Genomic DNA, 20211 nt, shown 5'->3' with positions numbered 1-20211 from the left:
GTTGAGTCTGACATAAATGTAATACAATTAGATTTGAATGTCATATTCGTTTTAGGCCATACGACTGGAATTGGATATACGAATTAAAACCAACACGAGGTTTCCCGCTTAAGAAGTAAAGAAGGGGAATCCGGAAGAGGGCACGTACAAGCCATGAACCTAACTGTAGAACTCACTTACTCTCAAAGCTAGCTTTTTGGGAGTGAGTTATAACTTGGGCTTATATGGTTAGTCGGAGCTCACCTCCGGTTCGTCCCCGGAAGACCATGACATAATACAATTAGTTCGTGCCCGGGTGAGAATGGATCTGTAATACAATATCTTCTGTCTATTCTAATTTAAATTCCCGTTTTCTACCAAATAATAAGAAATAAAATAAAACTTGTCCTGACTTGACCCATAACCGGAAGAGTGCTTTTTTTGACATTATTTTCTCAACTGTAAATTTGAAATAACTTTCCATCCGATTTGAAGACTCAAGCCAAGTGGAGAAAATGCCATCGTTATGCCACTGTGTAGGTGTTGTCATTAGTGTTGTTTCTAGTGTATTTGCTTGCTTTTGTTTAGGTCTTGCTAGCTTCTTTTTTTTGGTAGGTTGCCGGCTCTCTTGTAATGCTTGTGTGCTTATTTGTACTCTCATTCTTTAATTCTTTATTATTATTATTCGTATAATAAATAAATAAATAATAATTAATACTGAGTAAAATTATCAGGATAGACCCTTTAGGCCTTCACCCAAAAATTATGCACAACTGATGGCTTTTGTAGTGACATAATTTAGTTCCTGCTTGTAAGCATGCTTTTATTTTAACTTGTAATTGTAATGACGTATTAGTTTATGATAATAAGCACGTCCTTTTTCCCCCTTGTTTTACAAAACAAGAAGAGGAAACATCAATAATGGTTTTTCATAACAAAACTATTGAAGCCGACAGCAAAATTTTATCTCTTTAACAATCAAACAAGCAAATCACTCAAGAACACAACCCACTCAAAGTTTACACGAGCTGTCGAGATGATCAGCGCACACAAATTGCCATTTTATAGTTACAGATATTACATATCCCTTTCTCAATATGCTTCTATTTGAAGGTGATAGCTCCAGTATTCCTTTAAACAACCGAACAAGAAACCTTCTCTGATTCATTCAGAAATCTACAACGGATCATTTTGCGAATCTTGCTGCTTTCTTTTAATCCGTACAAGCATTCTACAAGCTTTGGTTTACACAACCAAAAAGAACCTTTTACAAAGCCACAACGATGAACTGTTCACAACCTGAAAATCAACTTGGTGTTTACCTAACTAGTTACAGAAGCCTCGGCTAAAAAGTTAACTATTCTGTTCAACAAATTCAGACCAAACACGGTTTCTTCACAATTGATCTTAACTGATGCATTCAGTGGTTCAAAGCATTTACCATCGAGTGTAACCGATACAAGGCAAGGGAGTGAGTTACTTAGGATCTCACCACTGAAACGTAAGCATAAACCCGATGCATCATTGAGGTTTGCATCCACAGGCATGTTTACAGATACGAGATGAAGATTTGCATTGCTTAGTATCTTCGATGCTAAGCTTTGACATATTATGAGAAAAGAATCCTTTACAGACGACCCGTTGTTATCATTATCCTTGTCATTGCTCACTTCTAAAAGGTGATCAGTGAACGAAAACCTGTTACATATATAATGTCATGTTAAAAAAAAACATTATTTAATTTAGTAACACAAATAAAACATAAAAAGTAGCTTACGTTCTCGTATATTCAAACATTCCAGGAAGTTGGGATTCTTTGTGAGAGAAGTCATTAAGATCCATCTGGAGAGGCTTTATGAAGTATCCTATGTCAGGCCGCAACTTAACCATATGTTTTTTGCCATTGCAAAATAAAACGAGCTTTAAAGGTAAAAGGTGATGATGAAACTGAACATGGATGACTCTTTTTTTAGTCTCACCAGGTTCAAGAGTTTCAATTTCTTCCATAGGAACCAGAACTTGTACATCCTTTTGATCAGGCGTATCAGAACTCGTCTCAGAATCTTCATTACTCAGATATAATTTAGACATTGGTTCACTAGAACAGTTCTCGAAAGAAGTGTTAACGCATACAAGAGATGGTGATACGGTTGATGATTCGGAGGAATACGTGTATACTACTTTCAAACCATTTGTATAAGATGGATCTAAAAGCGTATAGGTTTTAAGTTTAACTCTCCCACTAATATCTCCAATTGAAATCCTTGCTGATGACATCCTTTCGTTTTCGATTCCAGATACATTCTGACTTGAACTGGGAGTCTCATCCAACCATGATTCCAAAGCTCCTTTCGACATCAATTCACCAAAATCATTACGATCGTGGTCCTTCTTTGAAAATTCGTTATCTTTTTGTGATTTGCTAACATCAGAAAAGTTAATTAACGAATCATCGTTATTATTAACATCACTTGCAACACTTTCATTAATACTATCAGTTCGAGCTGAGTTGGTGACAGAATCTTCTGAATCATAACTGTCTTCTTCTTCATCCAATGACCCTGAGTCTAAGTCAGAATCGTCAACTGTATCCAAATTAACCTGACCTGATGTACTCGGTCCGTTGACCACATCTGATTCGGGCAAACTACAAGGCTCAGGAAGAGGTTCATAGCCTGGAGCTGCATGGTTAACTATCTGTGAGAGAGAACCTGGAAGGTAGAACCGGTTATTAACCATTTCGGTTGATGATGTCACTATCTCCCCAAATATATGTTCTGTAAGTAAAACCGCCAGCTCCTTATTCTCAGATTTCTTGCTCGTTTCTTCCTCTGGTGCATTGAAATTAACATAGCATGACAGAAGTTTCCTCAAGACACGGGCCCGATCACGCACGTCATAGTTTAAATCAAATTTGGCGAGCTCCAGCACGTAGCTTAGTATGGTTTTTGCAGTTTGGAAATCTTCACCCTTTGAGCCTAATAAGACCTGCAACAGGTATCACATGAGGTGAATACTTCATATCGTATACCTAAACATTGATTATTACTACATTGTATACCTAGCCCCTACACATCTATCATAATTCTAGATATAAACCTCAAACAACCTTACTCAAATGTGAAGTGTACAGTTCACCATACCTTAACAGCAGCATTTAGAATCTGATGTTTTGTTTCTATGGACTCAGAACGAAATCCTCGAGCTAGATATCTTAGAATTACAGGGACCATCTTTGGAATGATATTGCCAATAGAGTTGTATTCACCTACTATCCACACAATCATTGCACGAGCCACTGGAACCTTGATTGAATCCAAATTCCGGGCCAGAAAAATAATGGCCTGTAGTAAAAGTGACTTGTCAGATTAGTGTGAGAACCTTAATCATGAAACATATAGGCGGCAATTTCGGAGACGGTCAAGTAAATTTGGATATATTCTATTACCAAACCAAAGCAAACGTGTTGATGGTCTACCGTGGTGTATAACACATTAAACGACATTATTTTATTAGAGGTGTTAACATGTTATTAAGCATCAGATGAATAAAGAACTTTAGGATATACAAGACATGTACTTGTAAGTGAGAATTAGATGAGGTTCTATCTGAAAGAAGCTTATGCAATGCAAGTACCTTATCGTGACTGAACGGATCCTGTTTTATGATATCTTTGATCGAAGTAATTGCCTGAATTAAAACAATCGCTTCATCGTCCATACATGCAGAGGTACCATTTATAGATTCTGCAAGTGTTAGATAACTATGAGCTTAAGCTTAAATAAATTTCCATATATATTACATATTATATATTATATATATACAATATATTAAAAGATTGGTGACTAACTGGGCGAGGTAAGAACTAACAGCCCTTCCAAACATGTATTTGCTACTTGTGGATTCCGCTTAGCACACAGACCAATAGCAGCAACAGTATCTGCAGCAAATCTCCTGTCGGGATCTTTGACATAATCCTATGAATGGTAGGCATGCATAGATTATATTCAATAATTTTATAGTAAACTGAAAAATGTTTTAACATCATCTGACATGTCTCAGAGTTGTTAAACGTGTGCCTAAGGCTCAAAGGCACTCAGGCTCAAGTTTTGGGGCTTATTGAGCTTTTTGTATGTTAACCTGGTGTTGACTTTTTTTTTAATAGTTTTCGGGTATTTTGATCAAATCTGTGGCACTGAAAAAACATAAACTCGGCCTATAACGTTCAAAGTACTAAAGATAACAATATTATTCTACTATCTGAAGTTAATTCTACTCTCTGTAGATTATGCAAAATTTGCCAATATCTGTAGTTTATGAAAAAACACAAACTCGGCCTATAACAATCAAAGTACTCTCAAAGTTTTAAATTCCTTTGAAAGGCTATTTGAGCTTTATATACATTATATTTATATTTATTTTTAGAATAATTTTAATATGATATGATGTGCCTCGCATTCATAAAGCCCCATGACTCCTTCGCACTTATGTATACCTTTAGCCTTTGACAACTTTGACATGTGTTAAAAAGTAGTCACAAACATCCACACCTTCCAAAGTAAAATTGTGAAAGCATATGAAAACTTGTAACACTTGGAGCAAAGAAAAGTACCTGAAATTCTTGAAAAATGGCTGTGATAGATGCATCTGTAGCAATGGAAGAAAGGATCTCAAGTTTTAGAGCTTTTTCTTGATATGCATCTGAAGAGCTTACAAAGAAGTCCTCAAAATTTGGAGCGAAAAGAGACGGCATCACTTTAGCAAACACTTGAATGTTGCACAAGATCTACATCAGTGAAAATAACGTAATTAAAAAAGTGAAATAACCCAATATGTATCCTAGTTAATATCCTAAGCTGTGAACTACTTCATTTTAGAAAAAGCTACACATTAAATATGGCAAAACGAGTGAAACAAGTTCAGAAAAGGGCCAAAACCGGTTCATGGTAGGATGACTCAAAACCCTTCTTTCTGCCATTTTTTACATGTTCATTGTGTAACAGATATGATTATATCTGTTCAATACAAATCTAACCGTGTCTCTTTCAATTTAAAATGCTTTATATTTATACTTTATGCATTGATAATATTTGGACAACTTTTGACCTGTTCGACACATTTCTGTTTAGCTGATATTTTTTTTTTCACTTTACCAGTTCGATCCATTAAGAAATATGCATACCCAAATTGGCCCATTCATATTTACAGAGTATTTGATTTTGAAATGACTACGTCATGGGAATCAGGGAACGTAGGTCTACAATGAAGTCTACCATATATACACATATATAAATATGCGTGTATACGCGTGTGCATATGTATATGTATGTAAATATAATTCATAATCGGTATATCGAAAGCAAAAAAGAAAAGTTGACGGTCAACAAAAGACAATTGCTGGAATGCAAGAGAGGTACCACATATTTTGAGGCACTGGATGATCTCAAAAGAAACAAGAGAGGCTTGACAATTTTTGCAATATCCTCCCTTGGAGCCATAATCCACTGTACCCCAGAAGCAGCAAGCACTACAGAACTGTTCCGACTCCATAACAATGGTGAAGTACACTGTAAGAGGATCTTCACATCATCGTTACTTTTGGATGAAACGAATCTTGATGAATCAACTTCCGATGACATCACATTTTCAATGGTTGAATGTGATAAGTACTTATCTGGCCCAGTAAGGTAACTCCAAGACACCGAAGCTACTAACTCAGGGGCCTGGACATTATCGTTATACGTTTTCTTAATTTCTAAAAAATTGGTTCCCGAGTCTGAACCACTTTTTTCAACATTGAAATCCTCGGGGCATAAAGATGCCATAATAGATTCTTTTGTGAGGCCATGTCTTGCGATCACATAACGAAGAAGAATCCCGATCAAAATTATCTGACCCCATTCTTCCACATCTGGAAGAATCTCACATAACCTTCTAAAGTTTTTACCAATTAAAGGCAAATTATTTGGACATATAGAGGCAAATGCTGCAGCTGCAGCTCCAATCACTCCTGGAGAATTGTCATTCAATAATATTCCAATAATCTGCAATGGACAGGTACAGCACATTTATTACATCAAAAACAAAAACTACAAATATTAAGCTCCACCTTTCACTATGAACTGAAACTCATCTAATGCTAATAATCAAAAGAATAAAGATATACACTCTGATCATAAATGTAATTATAACTCGTATTGTACAAATACTTTGATGTAAGGCAACCAACTTATAAATGACTTGAATTCGGGTAATCTACTGGTGAAAATAAACAAGTGGCATCTTGACATGTCAATATCTTTTGACCATATAGACTTTTTTGATAACGTTGAACTCACACCTAAAATTAAAACATTTGAAACTTGGAAGGTTTATCTGGACTTAAAAAAGCTTGGTTAACTTTGTTTATGGAAATTACAGTAGAAGATCAACTGCAAACTACTTAGGCTAACCTCAATAACTGCTGTAGCATTTTCCTCGAGACGCAAATCGTGAAGCTTTGGGAGAGCATTAGCAGCACATTTTCTGACATATACAGATGGATCTCGAGCACATTTTCTCACTGCCACCAAAACAAGTGGCGAGATCACGTGTAGGCGAATTCCAGCCATTGTACGCAGGGCCCACGCTCTCACCAATGGGTTTTGGTCCCCCAGATCTCTCTGGAAAATATTAATTGACAACAATGCTTCATTCGGACGCCTAATATAATGGAAAGAATATATGATCAAATGTGCATAACAATATGCCTAACACAACCAAAACATATAAGCATATTCACTTGAATATAGTATAGTTATAAGTAAAAGACTCAATTGTATACATATTATTTTAATCCAACACTGATTTACTTTATGAAATATCGTGTATTGAATATTGTAGGATTTATACAAGTCAATTCAGCTGAATACCAACTTTGTTAGAGGAAAAGGTATAAGAATATAAAACACTTGCCTTTCAGCATAATGCAGCAAATACAAGTAAACGAGCTTCTTAACCTCCAACGATTGACATGCAACATTCTTAACAACCTGCAATTCAATCAAATAACACAAAATTATCACATTTGAGAAATTCATAAACTTCATCGTAACACGATAATATACTTAATTTACTTTAACAACAACCACGCATAGATGTTTCACTGATCTAAAATCATGTTATTAATGAATCAATTTCTAAGTTAAATCCTTTACTCTTAAATCAAGCTAGGTTCTTTGACCATATATGCATTTTATTCTCATCATAGTGACGTAATATCAGTTCCTAAGCTTTAAGATTATATATTTTGCACAATCCTATCAATAAATTATACTTCCATTGCAGTTAACACATGATCACATATTTTCACATATACAGCATAAACTAATATGAGTGTCATGCTTCCTGTTCAAAACCTAACAGATTCACTCTCTAATTGCAGTGAATATAACAAAATATAGTTATAATACTTGTAAATTATTTAAATTAATAAAATCAATTATTAGACGTTAAGCAACAGATATGATTAATATTATATAATTGAGTTAGTACCTGGGGGAAATAATTGGATACATCTAAACCTTGTGCAATTAAAGCGAGTAATCGTTTAAGCGCTTCGCACTTTTCAGAATCGAATTTGCTATCGAGAAGAGGTGTAATGCTGACGTCATCCGGATCGTCATACAGATGAGCGTCTGTACCGATCCGAAACACCATTGTCGACGCCTTACTCAAATTTTCAGTGCTGAACTGTGTGAACATTTTATGTATTGCTGTGTGTGTTTGATTGAATAGATCGGAGATATCGGATGTCAAAATGGAGCCTTACCGGATTCGGGTCGGAGTTGGTTTTTACACGAATAATTAAATTATCGACGCCGGCGGATAACTACGGGGTGATTGTTTGGGAACGGCAATGGGGAAATATTTGAGTATCCTAGATATAGACCCTGCACTATACATAAATGTTAAAATTAGTCCCTTGATTTGTTTTTTTATATTCTTTTTGCAAGAAAACATTTTAAATTTAATTGGATCTACGATACACTGAGGTTTGTAATGGTTGTCAACTTCTAGTGTGGTGGCATTGTGGGTACAACAATTTTAATGCAAGTTACAAATAATTTAAGAACGAAAAAGTGACTATTCATAACCTTTTGTCTTTTAGTTAAAGGGTTAATAAATTCATACTAATATGCGTCTAATTGACTAGATTCTATGATGTATCTAAATAATCCATTGAAACTAGACCCAAAAATACTTTGAACCAACACTAAAGAAGCAACAAATAAATGGATGTCTTCCTAAATCCACACGGAAGCTTGTGAGAATTTGATGAAAACGAAAACCTCCCTTAATCACGCGAATCCCTGACACCCAATTATCAAACCCCACAAACACCTTTACACAAATAATAGGCGAATAAACAAACTCTAAAGAAACTGAAATAACCAAAACATCTACAAGCCTTTAAGAAAGCGCAAAAAAGATCATGCAATATTTAGGTGTGTGAAATTATGATTTGTTTCTAGTTATGAGTACTACTTTGTGTATGAACCATCATTATTATATGAAAGGTCGGGATGTCGTATCGAAGTCTCGAGTGTTGTTTAGCACTATTTATGAGATTATTTTTGTAAGGATGCTGATATTTTCACTTAAAGATTGATAGATTCACTACAAATATGCATTATGCACTTGTACAGTACAAATACTTAATGCATAGTTAAAAGTGAATTATCAATAATGAAAGTGGAAATATCAGTGCTCTTTTTATAATTATCCATGTATAAATTTAGCTAAATGAAAAGGAATGAACAGGTCAATGCGTTCCATTACGTGCGGGAATTTTTTTTGGACAAAACTATATTTTACAATTAAATATTTTTAATGAGACTAACATTATGAAGAAGATGAAAATCCTCTTCAGCAGATAAAACACGCATAAATTAGTTGTCTAAAATCAAAGTAACTTTATTTGCCTTTTCGTTAATTATTTTACGGATTTAAATTTGTTTGGAGATTAACAAGGGAATTCAAGTTAAGTAATTGATAAAAAGGGACTAGTCTTGTAAAGTTAAGGATAAAGTTAGTTAATGAATTGGGACCACCTAGTTGCCAATTTATCAAAATTTTCCGTATTAATCAAGAAAAGAAGAGCTTTTAGCTCATTTTAGAACGTTCATGAGAAATTAAGAAGAAAAGGAAGAACGGGGGTGAAGAAACAAGAAGCTATGGTTTTCTAAAATCTAGTGATTTAAGTTCATGTAAATTAAAATTGAAGCAATTAAGAGTGTACACATCATAGTGGAAGCAAAACAATTATCATCAACACTCCCCTTTCTACTAATCTCTACTTAAGGTCTCAAGTGTAAAAATCAAGGTATGGCTTTAGTACTTAAATCTGGTTAAAGTGTATGCTCTTGTATGTGCTAGTGCATGATTTATGGTGTAAGTTATGTTAAGTATTTCAATAAATTCGGATTTCAAAATAGAAGCATATGTAAAAGTTGATTTTGGTAAAATTTGATGCTAAGTCTTTGATTTAATGTAAGTTCTTGATGGGTTTATGGATAAAAAGGAAATTATAACATGACAAGATCAATAATATGCTTAAATTGGGAAAGAATAAGATTTATCAATGAAAGTCATAGTTTTGCAATGTTTTGAGTCGAAAACCATCTTATGCACATAAGGTGTTTGATGAAATGCTTAAAAGAAACTTCATGTATGCTTTTGTTATATGAAATGAGTTAGATGAATGAATGTCATAAGGAAATGGATTATGTAAGCTTTTTGGTATGATAAGTAATCAAGAATAGTTTAATTGAAATTATGACAAATTTTTAAGTCTATGTTTATGTATCAAATTGGATAAGTTGCTAGTTGGTTATAAAAGTAGTGATTTAGGCTATGTTAAGAGTTAAAATAAGTTCATGCATATAAGGTGTTTGATAAAATGTCTAAATGAAGTTTTTAAAAGTAATATTATTAATAGGACGAATAAAAGGATTGAAAAAGGTTTGTGATTATAATAAGAAGTAAGTTTATAAAGAAAGTGTTAATGGTTAAGAAAGAAAGTTGATTTTTGGAAGGAAAAAAAAGCATTATTAGTTGTCATGTGAATGTGATAATTTTATAAAGTCAAGTAAGACTTGTGAGTTTAAATACAATGGAAGTGAAATGATGATTTTAACTAGAAAATGAATGAAAAGAAATCATAAGTGATTAACTTAGTAAGTGATTAAATAAAAATGGATGATGAATGTGAATGAATAGGATTGATGTTTTGTGATTAGGCACTAATCAAGAAGGAAAGCAAGAAGTCACTCAACTTGTCAAGAAAGCTAAGGTGAGCTAGTTGGGGGTAATTTGGGCGGGTCACGGGCTTGCAAGGCATAGTCAAAGCAACCATATAGATGATGACATGACACACATTACAAGGGACTAGTTCTGAGAGGACTATGCTCTTTGAAGGAAATGAATAAGAGTGACTTAATACTCCCGGATTGCATCTGTTCAAGAGGGTGTGATTAAGGTCACTAAGTGTTTAGCTTGGATTTATATCCATGTTAATGGGGTAAGCTTGAATTTATATCCATGTTAATGTGGCAAGCTTGGATTTATATTCATGTCAATGTGGTAAGCTTGGACTATGTCCATGTCATGCGATGAGCTTAGACTTATGTCTATGGTATGATATGATCGAATACGACTCAAGAAAGCAACCCTTTAGGTTGGAAGGTTATGGTTACGTTTATGATTATGTATATGTTTATGTCTATGCTATTTTACCTACCATTAACTCACTAAGCATGTGGCTTACCCCGTTTATGTTGTAATGTTTTTAGGTTCTAGATGGCATCGGGAAGGTAAGGAATATGCTAAGGATTAGTGGAGCGTTGGCAATCTAGTAAGTGGTGTTGCAAGTCTCTTTTGAATCTAGCTATATGATAACCACTTAGTAACGCCTTGGGTCAAATGTGTATTTTATATGAAAGATGTTTAATTTATGTTATGGGACCGAATGTTATGTTTAAGTTTGGGTAATGAGACTTATGAGACCAAGATGTATTTTAAGCATGTTGATGCATGAAATTGTTGTAATTGGGAACAAGTCTTGAATTTGTGGTGACAAGAAAACATTATGTTTATGTCTTAAAAACAGGTGTAACTGAGTTATTTTGTCGGGTTTGAGTGGGGTAACTTAAATGGGTCAAAAGTACTCAAAAAGGTTAAAAACTGGTTTGGGCGATGTGTGCAACGGGTGGTCTATATAAAAACAAATTGTCGTTTTCTTGCATGAGTAAAAGGGTGTTATAAGTTCGTATCTGAGCGGAGGTTTAAAAGACTTGGATAAATTCACTGTAGGATTATCTAGGTTTAAACCAACTCTTGAATATGATAAGCGGTTAATGACTTGCATAATAGATAAGTATAATGTTATGCCATGCTTCGTAGGATTGTATGCGATGCCAGAACCTATAGGAATAGGAACGAATATATTAATGTTATGTAAAGGTATGACTTATCCCGAAAGGTCGTGTGTCGTGATTGAATCAAATGTACATTAAGGTAATATAATAGCGCTTGGCCACCGTTATTGTATTGTCATAATGTACATGGAAGTTCATCATGGCCTCGAGACGATGGGTTAAATAGCTAGATGAACGAGGTTTATGCATTTAGAAAATGGAAGACTGTTGAGTGACGAGATATAAACGACTAATTAAGGCTAAGAGGTTAATTATATGTTGTGTACAATAACGATTACCCCTTAGAGAAATTGCTAAGGAAGTGTAGAAAGGTAATGTGAAGTAATTTAGAAAGAATTAACTGATATCCCTATATTTGATAAATAAGAATGATTGTAATGATACATTAATTTTGTGTTAAGTAAGAAATTGCCTTAAGGGTACACGAGAAATAAAGAGATTTAACTTTGTAGACATTATCCTGGAATAGATATGACATGAATAATTCTAACCATGAATAATGATATAGAAGAGTAAAATGACTTAAGGTCTAAGAAATGTAAATAAGAAATGATGAATTAATATACTCGTAAAGAAGATAAATGACTAAATGCAAAAGAAAACATTTAGGAGAAATGTGAACTCAGACTGTGTAAGACTAAGACCTGAAACTCTGTAACGACCCTACTCTTTCCGTTATCTTTTATCGTTAATTATTTAACGACCGTTAACTGCTATTCATGCCACGTCATTTCTATGACCTATATTATTATTTTTGTAATAATATATTAATTATTATGTGTTAAATGAATATTCGTATTCATATAATAAGTTATACGCTTCTACGTGTCGCGGATTTCTATCCGGCAAATCTTTTCGGTTTTCAAACCAACGGTCAAGCTTTTGGGATTTTTAAATCCAAATTATTTTAAATATAATATTTTTATTTCATATAATTATATATAGTGTTTATATATTTTATTTGTCGCGTATTTGTTATCTCTCCGAAAAATCAATCGCGTAGTAGCGTTTTCGCATTTCGGGTTTTCGTTCGGGCATTCAGGCCACAAGAATTCTTTTATTTATCAAAGTTAGGCCACAAAGGGGCCCACACCATCAAAAATTTGGCCAAATGGGACCCCCTCCCCATTTTCATTTTTTTTTTTCATTTTTCATTTCATTATCATTTTACATTTCCTTATTTTTCCCTAAACCTAATTTCTCCCCTCTTCCTATTTTCTTTTTTTTTTCTTGGCCGTCACCTTCTCACCATCATCATCATCATCAATTCATCATCAAATCAAGCTTGGATCATAGGGCTTTTTACATAATCGGATTGCTCTCGTTCTTCTCTACGCGTTCATATAAATCAATTCTTGATTAGGGTATAAACCCTAACCCTAGCTTTTTAATTTTTCTTTAACTTTTCTATTTTTATATGTTATAATGATAGTATGATGCTTATATGTTATTGTATTGCTGATTGTATGCGTAGAAATGCTCATTAATTCATGTTTTCGGTTTGATTAATTTGGGACAGCAGCTTGTTTGTTATTTTCTGGAAATTTAACTGTTATAAAAGTGAAATTAAAGTATCTAGATGAGTTCCTCTCATCAAGACATTAATTTTAGACTCCGGATTCATGTCATTTCGATTCCGGGATGTCTAGTTATGATTAAAATGGTGTTATGTGGAGATTAAACTATGAAAACGAATTGAACCAGGTTTGGTCCGACTTTGTGACTATTTTTAGAGTCCTTAGGGTGTACTAGTGTGTTAGGATTGATGATGGGATGAACTTTCATGTTCGGGTCATCGAAATCCGAGCCACGGATCACCCGTTATGACTAAAACACGTTTTTGAGCGGATTAAAGGTCCAAACTGATTAAGAGCTGTAAGTCACGACTTGGTGACTGTTCTTGGGATGTTCTTGAGCACACTAATATGTCGGGTGGGTTGGTTAGGCGAAGATATATATAAGACTCGCCGAAAACCGATTCCCGGGGCTCAAGTTATGACCCGATGAACTTTTATTTAAAACTTATGGTTAATTATTAAAACTTATGATATAAATAATGATTCTCATTATTATTAAATTACTTATGATATAAAAGTAATTATTATAATTTAAGACTTATGATATACATTTATTATATCATTTAATTATTACTTATGATTTAATTAAACTTTTAATTAAACTTATGATTAATAATACTTTTATTAATAATGAAAAATACTTATGATAAGTATTAAACTTATATTATGAGATTATTATAATAAGACTTATAATAAGGATTAAATAATTATTTAATTATTATAAGGCTTAGTTATTATTTAATTATAATTTAATTATTAAATACTCATGATTTAATAATTATAATTAGAAACTTATGATATGATTAATAATTCATTATTAATTAATAATACTTATGATATGATTTAAAATTTATTATTAATTAATAATACTTATATTATGACTAATATTTAATTAATTAATTAAATACTTATGTTATATTAATCATATCATTTAAACTTATATTAACTTTAATAATTCATTTTAATTTAATTAAACTTATGTTATGACATAATTAGACATATTTAACTTTAATAAACATTATAACTTACATTATTATTACAACTTACACTTTTAAAATTAATGTTGACTATGTTTGACCAAGGTTGACTTTTGAGTTGACTTTCAGTTGACTTTGACTTTCAGTTGACTTTTGTTGACTTTCTAAATAAGGAAACTTTCATAACTTAAAACTTTCTAAAATAGAAACTTTCCAAAAATAGAAACTTTCCAAAAATGGAAACCTGCTAAAAATAGAAACTTTCTAAAAATAGAAAGTGTGTGTCCGTACGCTATTCCGATCAAACCGATGCATGTTGAGTATTGTTTTATGACTACTTGCAACATGTACAATAGCTATCATACTAAGACTTGACCTAAGTTAGTTATTTATATCGACCTTCTTTATTTATAGGTCGGCGTTGTGATCATTCCTGATCACTTTACTTCATTTGTTGTTCGCATATTTGTGTGGTTACTTCGTTTGCTATTAAGGTGAGTTATAGTCCCATTTTGGTAGATTTCCTTTATAGGAAATCATTTTTAAACAAAGAATGCAAGGTTATTTATTAAATTCATATAGAGTTATGATCAAGCTATGGAACCAAGATAACGATGGTCATCAAGTGTACTTTGACGGGTCGTTAAAGTTGGTATCAGAGCGTTGGTTGTAGGGAGTTAGGCTGCATTGATGTCGTTACCCGAGTCAATAGGATGCATTAGTGAGTCTAGTCTACAGCCCGACCTATAAAATATTATTATATGTGATTATTTGTATCGTATTGGTATGTATATTGTTATCATACAAACATCTCTATTATGTTCTGAATCTGGGAGGAACTCCCATTTCGATTTAAACGTATTCTTCGACTCATGCGAACTTATCCTTATAAGAACACCTCGGGTAGTGAAACCGAGGGATGTCATTCTTGACTTCTGAAATTCTCGACATGTCTATGTCATCTATTATGGTTATGTATATAACGTTTGACTTATATTACACGAGATGTCATTCTTGACTTCTAAATGCTCGGCATTTCAATGTCAGCTATTATGTTTAGGTATATAACATTCTTGTTATATTACGTGCCTATGTGCTTTGGTTTTTGAACCGAAAAACGTCATTCTTGACTTTTAGAGATTCTTGGTACTTCGAAGACATTTTATGTCATCGTTACTCTTATTCATTACTTTCGATGTTTTTGTCTCTTGTGCTATCCTTAGCACATTGTTTAAGAAATTGTTTTAGAGAAATTGTGTGGAAACTTGAGGTTGATCGCGTGTCCTGACCTCATGTAGTGCTATTGGAATGGAACTATGAATTAGTGAAATATAATGGCGTCAGGCCAACGTGATTATATTACGTTAATTCATAAAGAAGTCCCAATATTGTGACATGAGGAATAGAAAGTGAGTCAAAGAAAATTTTTACACTACTCATTTAGAAATTTCGATGTATTACATGGGTAGGGAAAATATTCATTATCTTATTTGTTGATATACGAGGAGCTCGTCTTAACTAGATTATCTATCTCATGGTCTACCCTTTCATAACTCGCTTGTTAGCAACAGCTTTGCTCGGGAACAGTTTTGGCCCAAGGACTTATGTCCTGATAATAGTCAAAACAACATTTAACTCATTGGTTTTCATGACCTCGTAACATTTGTTGGTCAAATGTCGCACGACGATTCAGGTCATTTACTCGATATTTCACAATCTTACTTCAACTTGTAACCTCTGAAATACAGATACTCTGTTTATCATCGGGAGTTTTACACATTTGTTTAATTGGGTGGTTCTCACGGATTTATGGGCGAATAGAAGTAATGAAATAATTTGTCATGTATACAATTTATAAAATCGTATATGTACGTATAGATTCAAATGAATAAGTTTACCTTAACCTATTTTGATTAGTACATACTAAATTATACCTTCAAAATTATTTTAAAACACACCTTTATTGAGTTGTTTAATTAAGTCAGATTATTTTATATAAAATGGTACACATTGTACATACTTCTAAATTACTAAGAACTTCGTTCCGTTTATGTTGTCACATCAAACGTTTAAAGCTTTTTCAAAACTCCTTTGATTAATTTTATCAAATTTTCGCATTACCCTACAGAGTGTCTGGATCACAGTTCTTCTCATCCTCGGTTTAAGGATGAAACTTACCATTAAGTTCATTGATAGAAACTCTTACGCCACTTTGGATGCCGGTTTTATAAAATTTGTTGGAAAGTCTTTGCGCTCATAAAATTTTCCCTCTTATGGTTGGACATGACCGAAACACGGACCGATAAATCAATTTTCTGGGATACGCTCGGTGGTCACCCTATTGTAGAAAAGGTGATAGGTGGGTTTCTACCCCAACTGTTGTTATAGTGGGTATCATGGATATATATTACACTAGACCGTTTGAGGAGTTTCTAATCTCAATATTCGCTGTCAACCGCAACACCCTCGTAAACATCAATCCTAGGATTCAATACTTTGAGGTGCACGAAATTATTTTTGGAGATTCATCCCACCTGGAGTCGGCCATTCTTTATAACCCATGATTCACGTTCTTTTCATCCGCACATAAATTTAAGAATATGGATGAATCCTAGATTTTCTCGCTCATTGAGCAAGGGAGTTCACTCTCGTTGAAATATCACACCTTTTGTACGTCTTCCTTTCAAAAATGTAATGAAAATTTACTTTGAAATCCATGATCCTCGTTATCTCCTTTGAGAGAATTGCCTTAAATATATATGCCACTTATGTGACTACTCTATATATTTCTTCCTTCATTGTTGCAACTATATTTCATTCATCCCAGTTCGTCCCCTTGGGGAGCTTCTGTTTTGTTTTTTAAGAAGAAGAGTGGATCGTTCTGATGGTGTATTGATTATCGTGAATTGAACAAGCTTACTGTTAAAAACTGTTACCCTCTTCCGAGAATCGATGATCTATTCGATCAGCTTCAAGGTTCGTCTGTTTATTCTAAGATCGATATTCATTCCGGCTATCATCAGTTGAGTGTTAAAGAATCTGATGTTCCGAAAACTGCTTTTCGCACCCGTTATGGTCACTTTGAATTCCTTGTTATGCCGTTCAGATTGACATATGCACCTGCTATGTTCATGGACCTCATGAACCGTGTGTGTATACCCTATCTGGACAAATTCGTTATTGTTTTCATCGACGACATCCTTATTTATTCCAAGAGTGATGAAGAGCAAGAGGAAAATTTGAAGTTAGTGCGTGATTTATTGAGAAAAGAAGAGTTGTACGCTAAGTTCTCTAAGTGTGCTTCCTGGTTAAGAGAAGTTCAATTCCTTGGACATATTGTTAGTGAACAGGGAATACAAGTTGATCCTGCTAAAATTAAGGCGATTGAAAGGTGGGAAATTTCGAAAACTCCTACTCAGATTCGTCAGTTTCTAGGGTTGACAGGTTACTATAGAAGGTTCATTCAAGATTTCTCTCGTATAGCGAAACCTCTGACTGCTTTAACACACAAGGGGAAGAAGTATGAGTGGAAGGATGAACAAGAGAATGCTTTTCAGATTTTGAAGAAGAAGTTGACTACCGCTTCGATATTGTCACTACCTGAGGGTAATGATGATTTTGTTGTTTATTGTGATGCATCGCATCAGGGCTTTGGCTATGTTTTGATGCAGTGAAATAAAGTTATTGCGTACGCGTCACGTCAGTTAAAGATCCATGAACAGAATTATACAACCCATGATTTAGAATTGGGAGCTGTTGTGTTCACACTCAAGAATTGGAGACATTACTTATATGGGGTCAAATGTACAGTGTACAATGATCACAAAAGTCTTCAACATATCTTTGATCAAAGATAGTGGGATATGAGGTAGCGAAGATGGGTTGAATTGTTGAACGATTATGATTGTGAACTCCTTTAGCCATTCCAGGAAAAAGTCAATGTCATGGCTGATGCTTTGAGTCAAAAGGAGAGAGAGTTGAACCTCGCAGGTTTACAGCCTTGAACATGACCAATCGAACAAACCTCGCAAGGCAGATTCTTGCAGCTCAACAAGAAGCCTTGAAGGAGGAGAATTTCGTAACGGGAAGGTCAGAGGCTTGAGTAAACAGTTTAAGGTACGAACCGATGGCACTCGGTATTCTTGCGGGACGCCTTTGGGTTCCGAAGTTTGGTGATCTGCGACAACTTGTTTTAGATGAGGCTCATAAGTCTAGGTACTCTATTCATCCTGGTTCAGGAAAGATGTATCATGATCTTAAGGAGCTGTATTGGTGGTCTAATTTGAAAGCTGACGTGGCTACGTATGTGGCTAAGTGTTTGACCTGTGCCAAGGTTAAAGCTGAACATCAAGAACCGTCTGGACTTTTGGTGCAAGCTGAGATTCCCGAGTGGAAGTCAGAAGGTATTACGATGGACTTATTGCGAAATTACCGAGAGTTGTGGATGGTTATGATACCATTTGGGGTGATTGTTGACTGACTCACTAAGTCAGCTCATTTTTGTCGATTAAGGAAACGGATTCGATGGAGAAGCTTACTCGTTTGTATTTGAAGAAGATTGTTTCTAGACATGGTGTTCCTGTATCTATTATTTCAGACAGAAACAGCCGATTTGTATCGAGGTTTTGGCGATTGATGTTAAAGCAAAGGGGTACAAAATAGTTATATATTTACTACGAAATACTATTAAATACGATACAATTTTACACAAGATATTTATTTATTTAGAGAATGGATATACTTAAACCTTGCTACAACACTTATAGGCAGTGTACCTAATCGTACAGTAGTGTAGTTTTTAGTAAGTCCGGTTCGTTCCACAGGGAAAATCTTTAAACAAAGCTTAACGCTATATTAGTTTACTTTTACAAATATATATATAAGTAATATTATTATTATAAAGGGGGGTTTTTACCGTTTAATGACCGGTTTGTTGATTTTAAAACTTTAGTCGCAGTTAAAACCAAATGTAAAATAATAAATAAATACAAGACTTAAATTAAAGCGTAAAGTAAATAACGATAATGAAATTGCGAATAATAAAAGTGCGATAAAATAAACTTGCGATAATTAAAAAGTACGAAAATTAAAGTGCAATTAAATACAATAACAATAAATAAAATGCGATAATTAGAAGTGCAATTAAATATAAAATAAAGGAAATAAAGTATGAAATAAAATAATTATGCTTATTTAAACTTCCGTAACCATGATGTTTGACGTGTTGATTTTAGTTTTATGCCCATGGGTTAATTGTCCTTTGTCCTGGATTATTTAATATGTCCGTCTGGTTTTTGTCCATAACAGTCCATCAGTCATAAATATAAAGTGCGAGTGTCCTCGTCAAATTATCCTTATACCCGAAGTCAAATATTCCAACTAATTGGGGATTCGAATTGTAACAAGGTTTTAATACTTTGTTTAATGAATACACCAGGTTATCGACTGCGTGTAAACCAAGGTTTTACTACTTTGTTAACAATTACACCAATTACCCTTGAATGTAATTCATCCCTGTTTCAACAAGTCTATTTAACTATTAATCCAGTTCCGTGTCCGGTAAAATGAATAATTATTGGTATTTATAGATATCCCGCCCACCGTACCCAGTCAAGCGTATGTGGTTATATATAAATACGTCAAATTATAAGTTTGTATATTAAATTAACAAGGTATTGTTTAGTTAATATAAAACCCATTAATAGCCCATAGTCTAATTTCCACAAGTGTCGTTCTTTTATCCAAACCCCAATTATGGTACAAAGCCCAATTACCCAATTTTAGTAATTAGCCCAACATCATGATTACTTTGGATTAAATAAGCATAATAATAACTTAGCTACGAGACATTAAATTAAAAAGGTTGAACATAACTTACAATGATTAAAAATAGCGTAGCGTTACACGGACAGAATTTCGACTTACACCCTTACAACTTTCGCTAACATACCCTTATTATTAGGATTAAAATTAAAATTAAAAATAAAATTAAAATATAAATATAAATATATACGTTTAGATAGATGGATGGATATATATGTTGTGTTTTGCGATCAGAATTCGTTTGCTTTTATAGGGAGTTTTAGTTTTTAGGGCTCCGCGACTTGCGGCCATTCCTTCTTCAAACTCCGTGAGTCGCGGAGTTTGAAATTCCAGCTCACTCCAAATTGGATCTTAGTCTGCCGACGGTTTATTATATAA

The 20211-nt window shown here is 33.8% G+C and overlaps 1 protein-coding gene across 1 annotated transcript; it reads right to left on the bottom strand.

Moving 5' to 3' along the window:
• Positions 1–831: 831 nt before the first annotated feature.
• LOC139893545 (AP3-complex subunit beta-A) lies at positions 832–7800 on the bottom strand. Its single transcript, XM_071876717.1, has 10 exons — positions 7513–7800; positions 6934–7010; positions 6432–6681; positions 5397–6023; positions 4592–4765; positions 3830–3956; positions 3616–3725; positions 3123–3323; positions 1757–2967; positions 832–1677 (listed from the first exon to the last, which is right to left on the bottom strand). The coding sequence occupies exons 1-10, from the start codon at positions 7720–7722 to the stop codon at positions 1302–1304; spliced, it is 3363 nt and encodes a 1120-aa protein (XP_071732818.1). The 5' UTR covers positions 7723–7800; the 3' UTR covers positions 832–1301.
• Positions 7801–20211: the final 12411 nt, after the last annotated feature.

The sequence above is a fragment of the Rutidosis leptorrhynchoides genome, chromosome 2 (genome assembly GCF_046630445.1).
Source record: "Rutidosis leptorrhynchoides isolate AG116_Rl617_1_P2 chromosome 2, CSIRO_AGI_Rlap_v1, whole genome shotgun sequence".
NCBI classification, from domain to species: Eukaryota; Viridiplantae; Streptophyta; class Magnoliopsida; order Asterales; family Asteraceae; genus Rutidosis; species Rutidosis leptorrhynchoides.
This window is presented reverse-complemented; position numbering and strand designations above follow the sequence as displayed.

Bases quoted from the DNA above. Each gene is read 5' to 3' on its own strand.
- LOC139893545 (XM_071876717.1), bottom strand. From the start codon at position 7,722: ATGTTCACACAGTTCAGCACTGAAAATTTGAGTAAGGCGTCGACAATG. The intron at 6,024-6,431 runs GTTAGCCTAAGT...TGTCCATTGCAG, and splicing joins ATGCTACAGCAGTTATTGAG to ATTATTGGAATATTATTGAA. The intron at 3,726-3,829 runs GTTAGTCACCAA...TAACACTTGCAG, and splicing joins GTTAGTTCTTACCTCGCCCA to AATCTATAAATGGTACCTCT.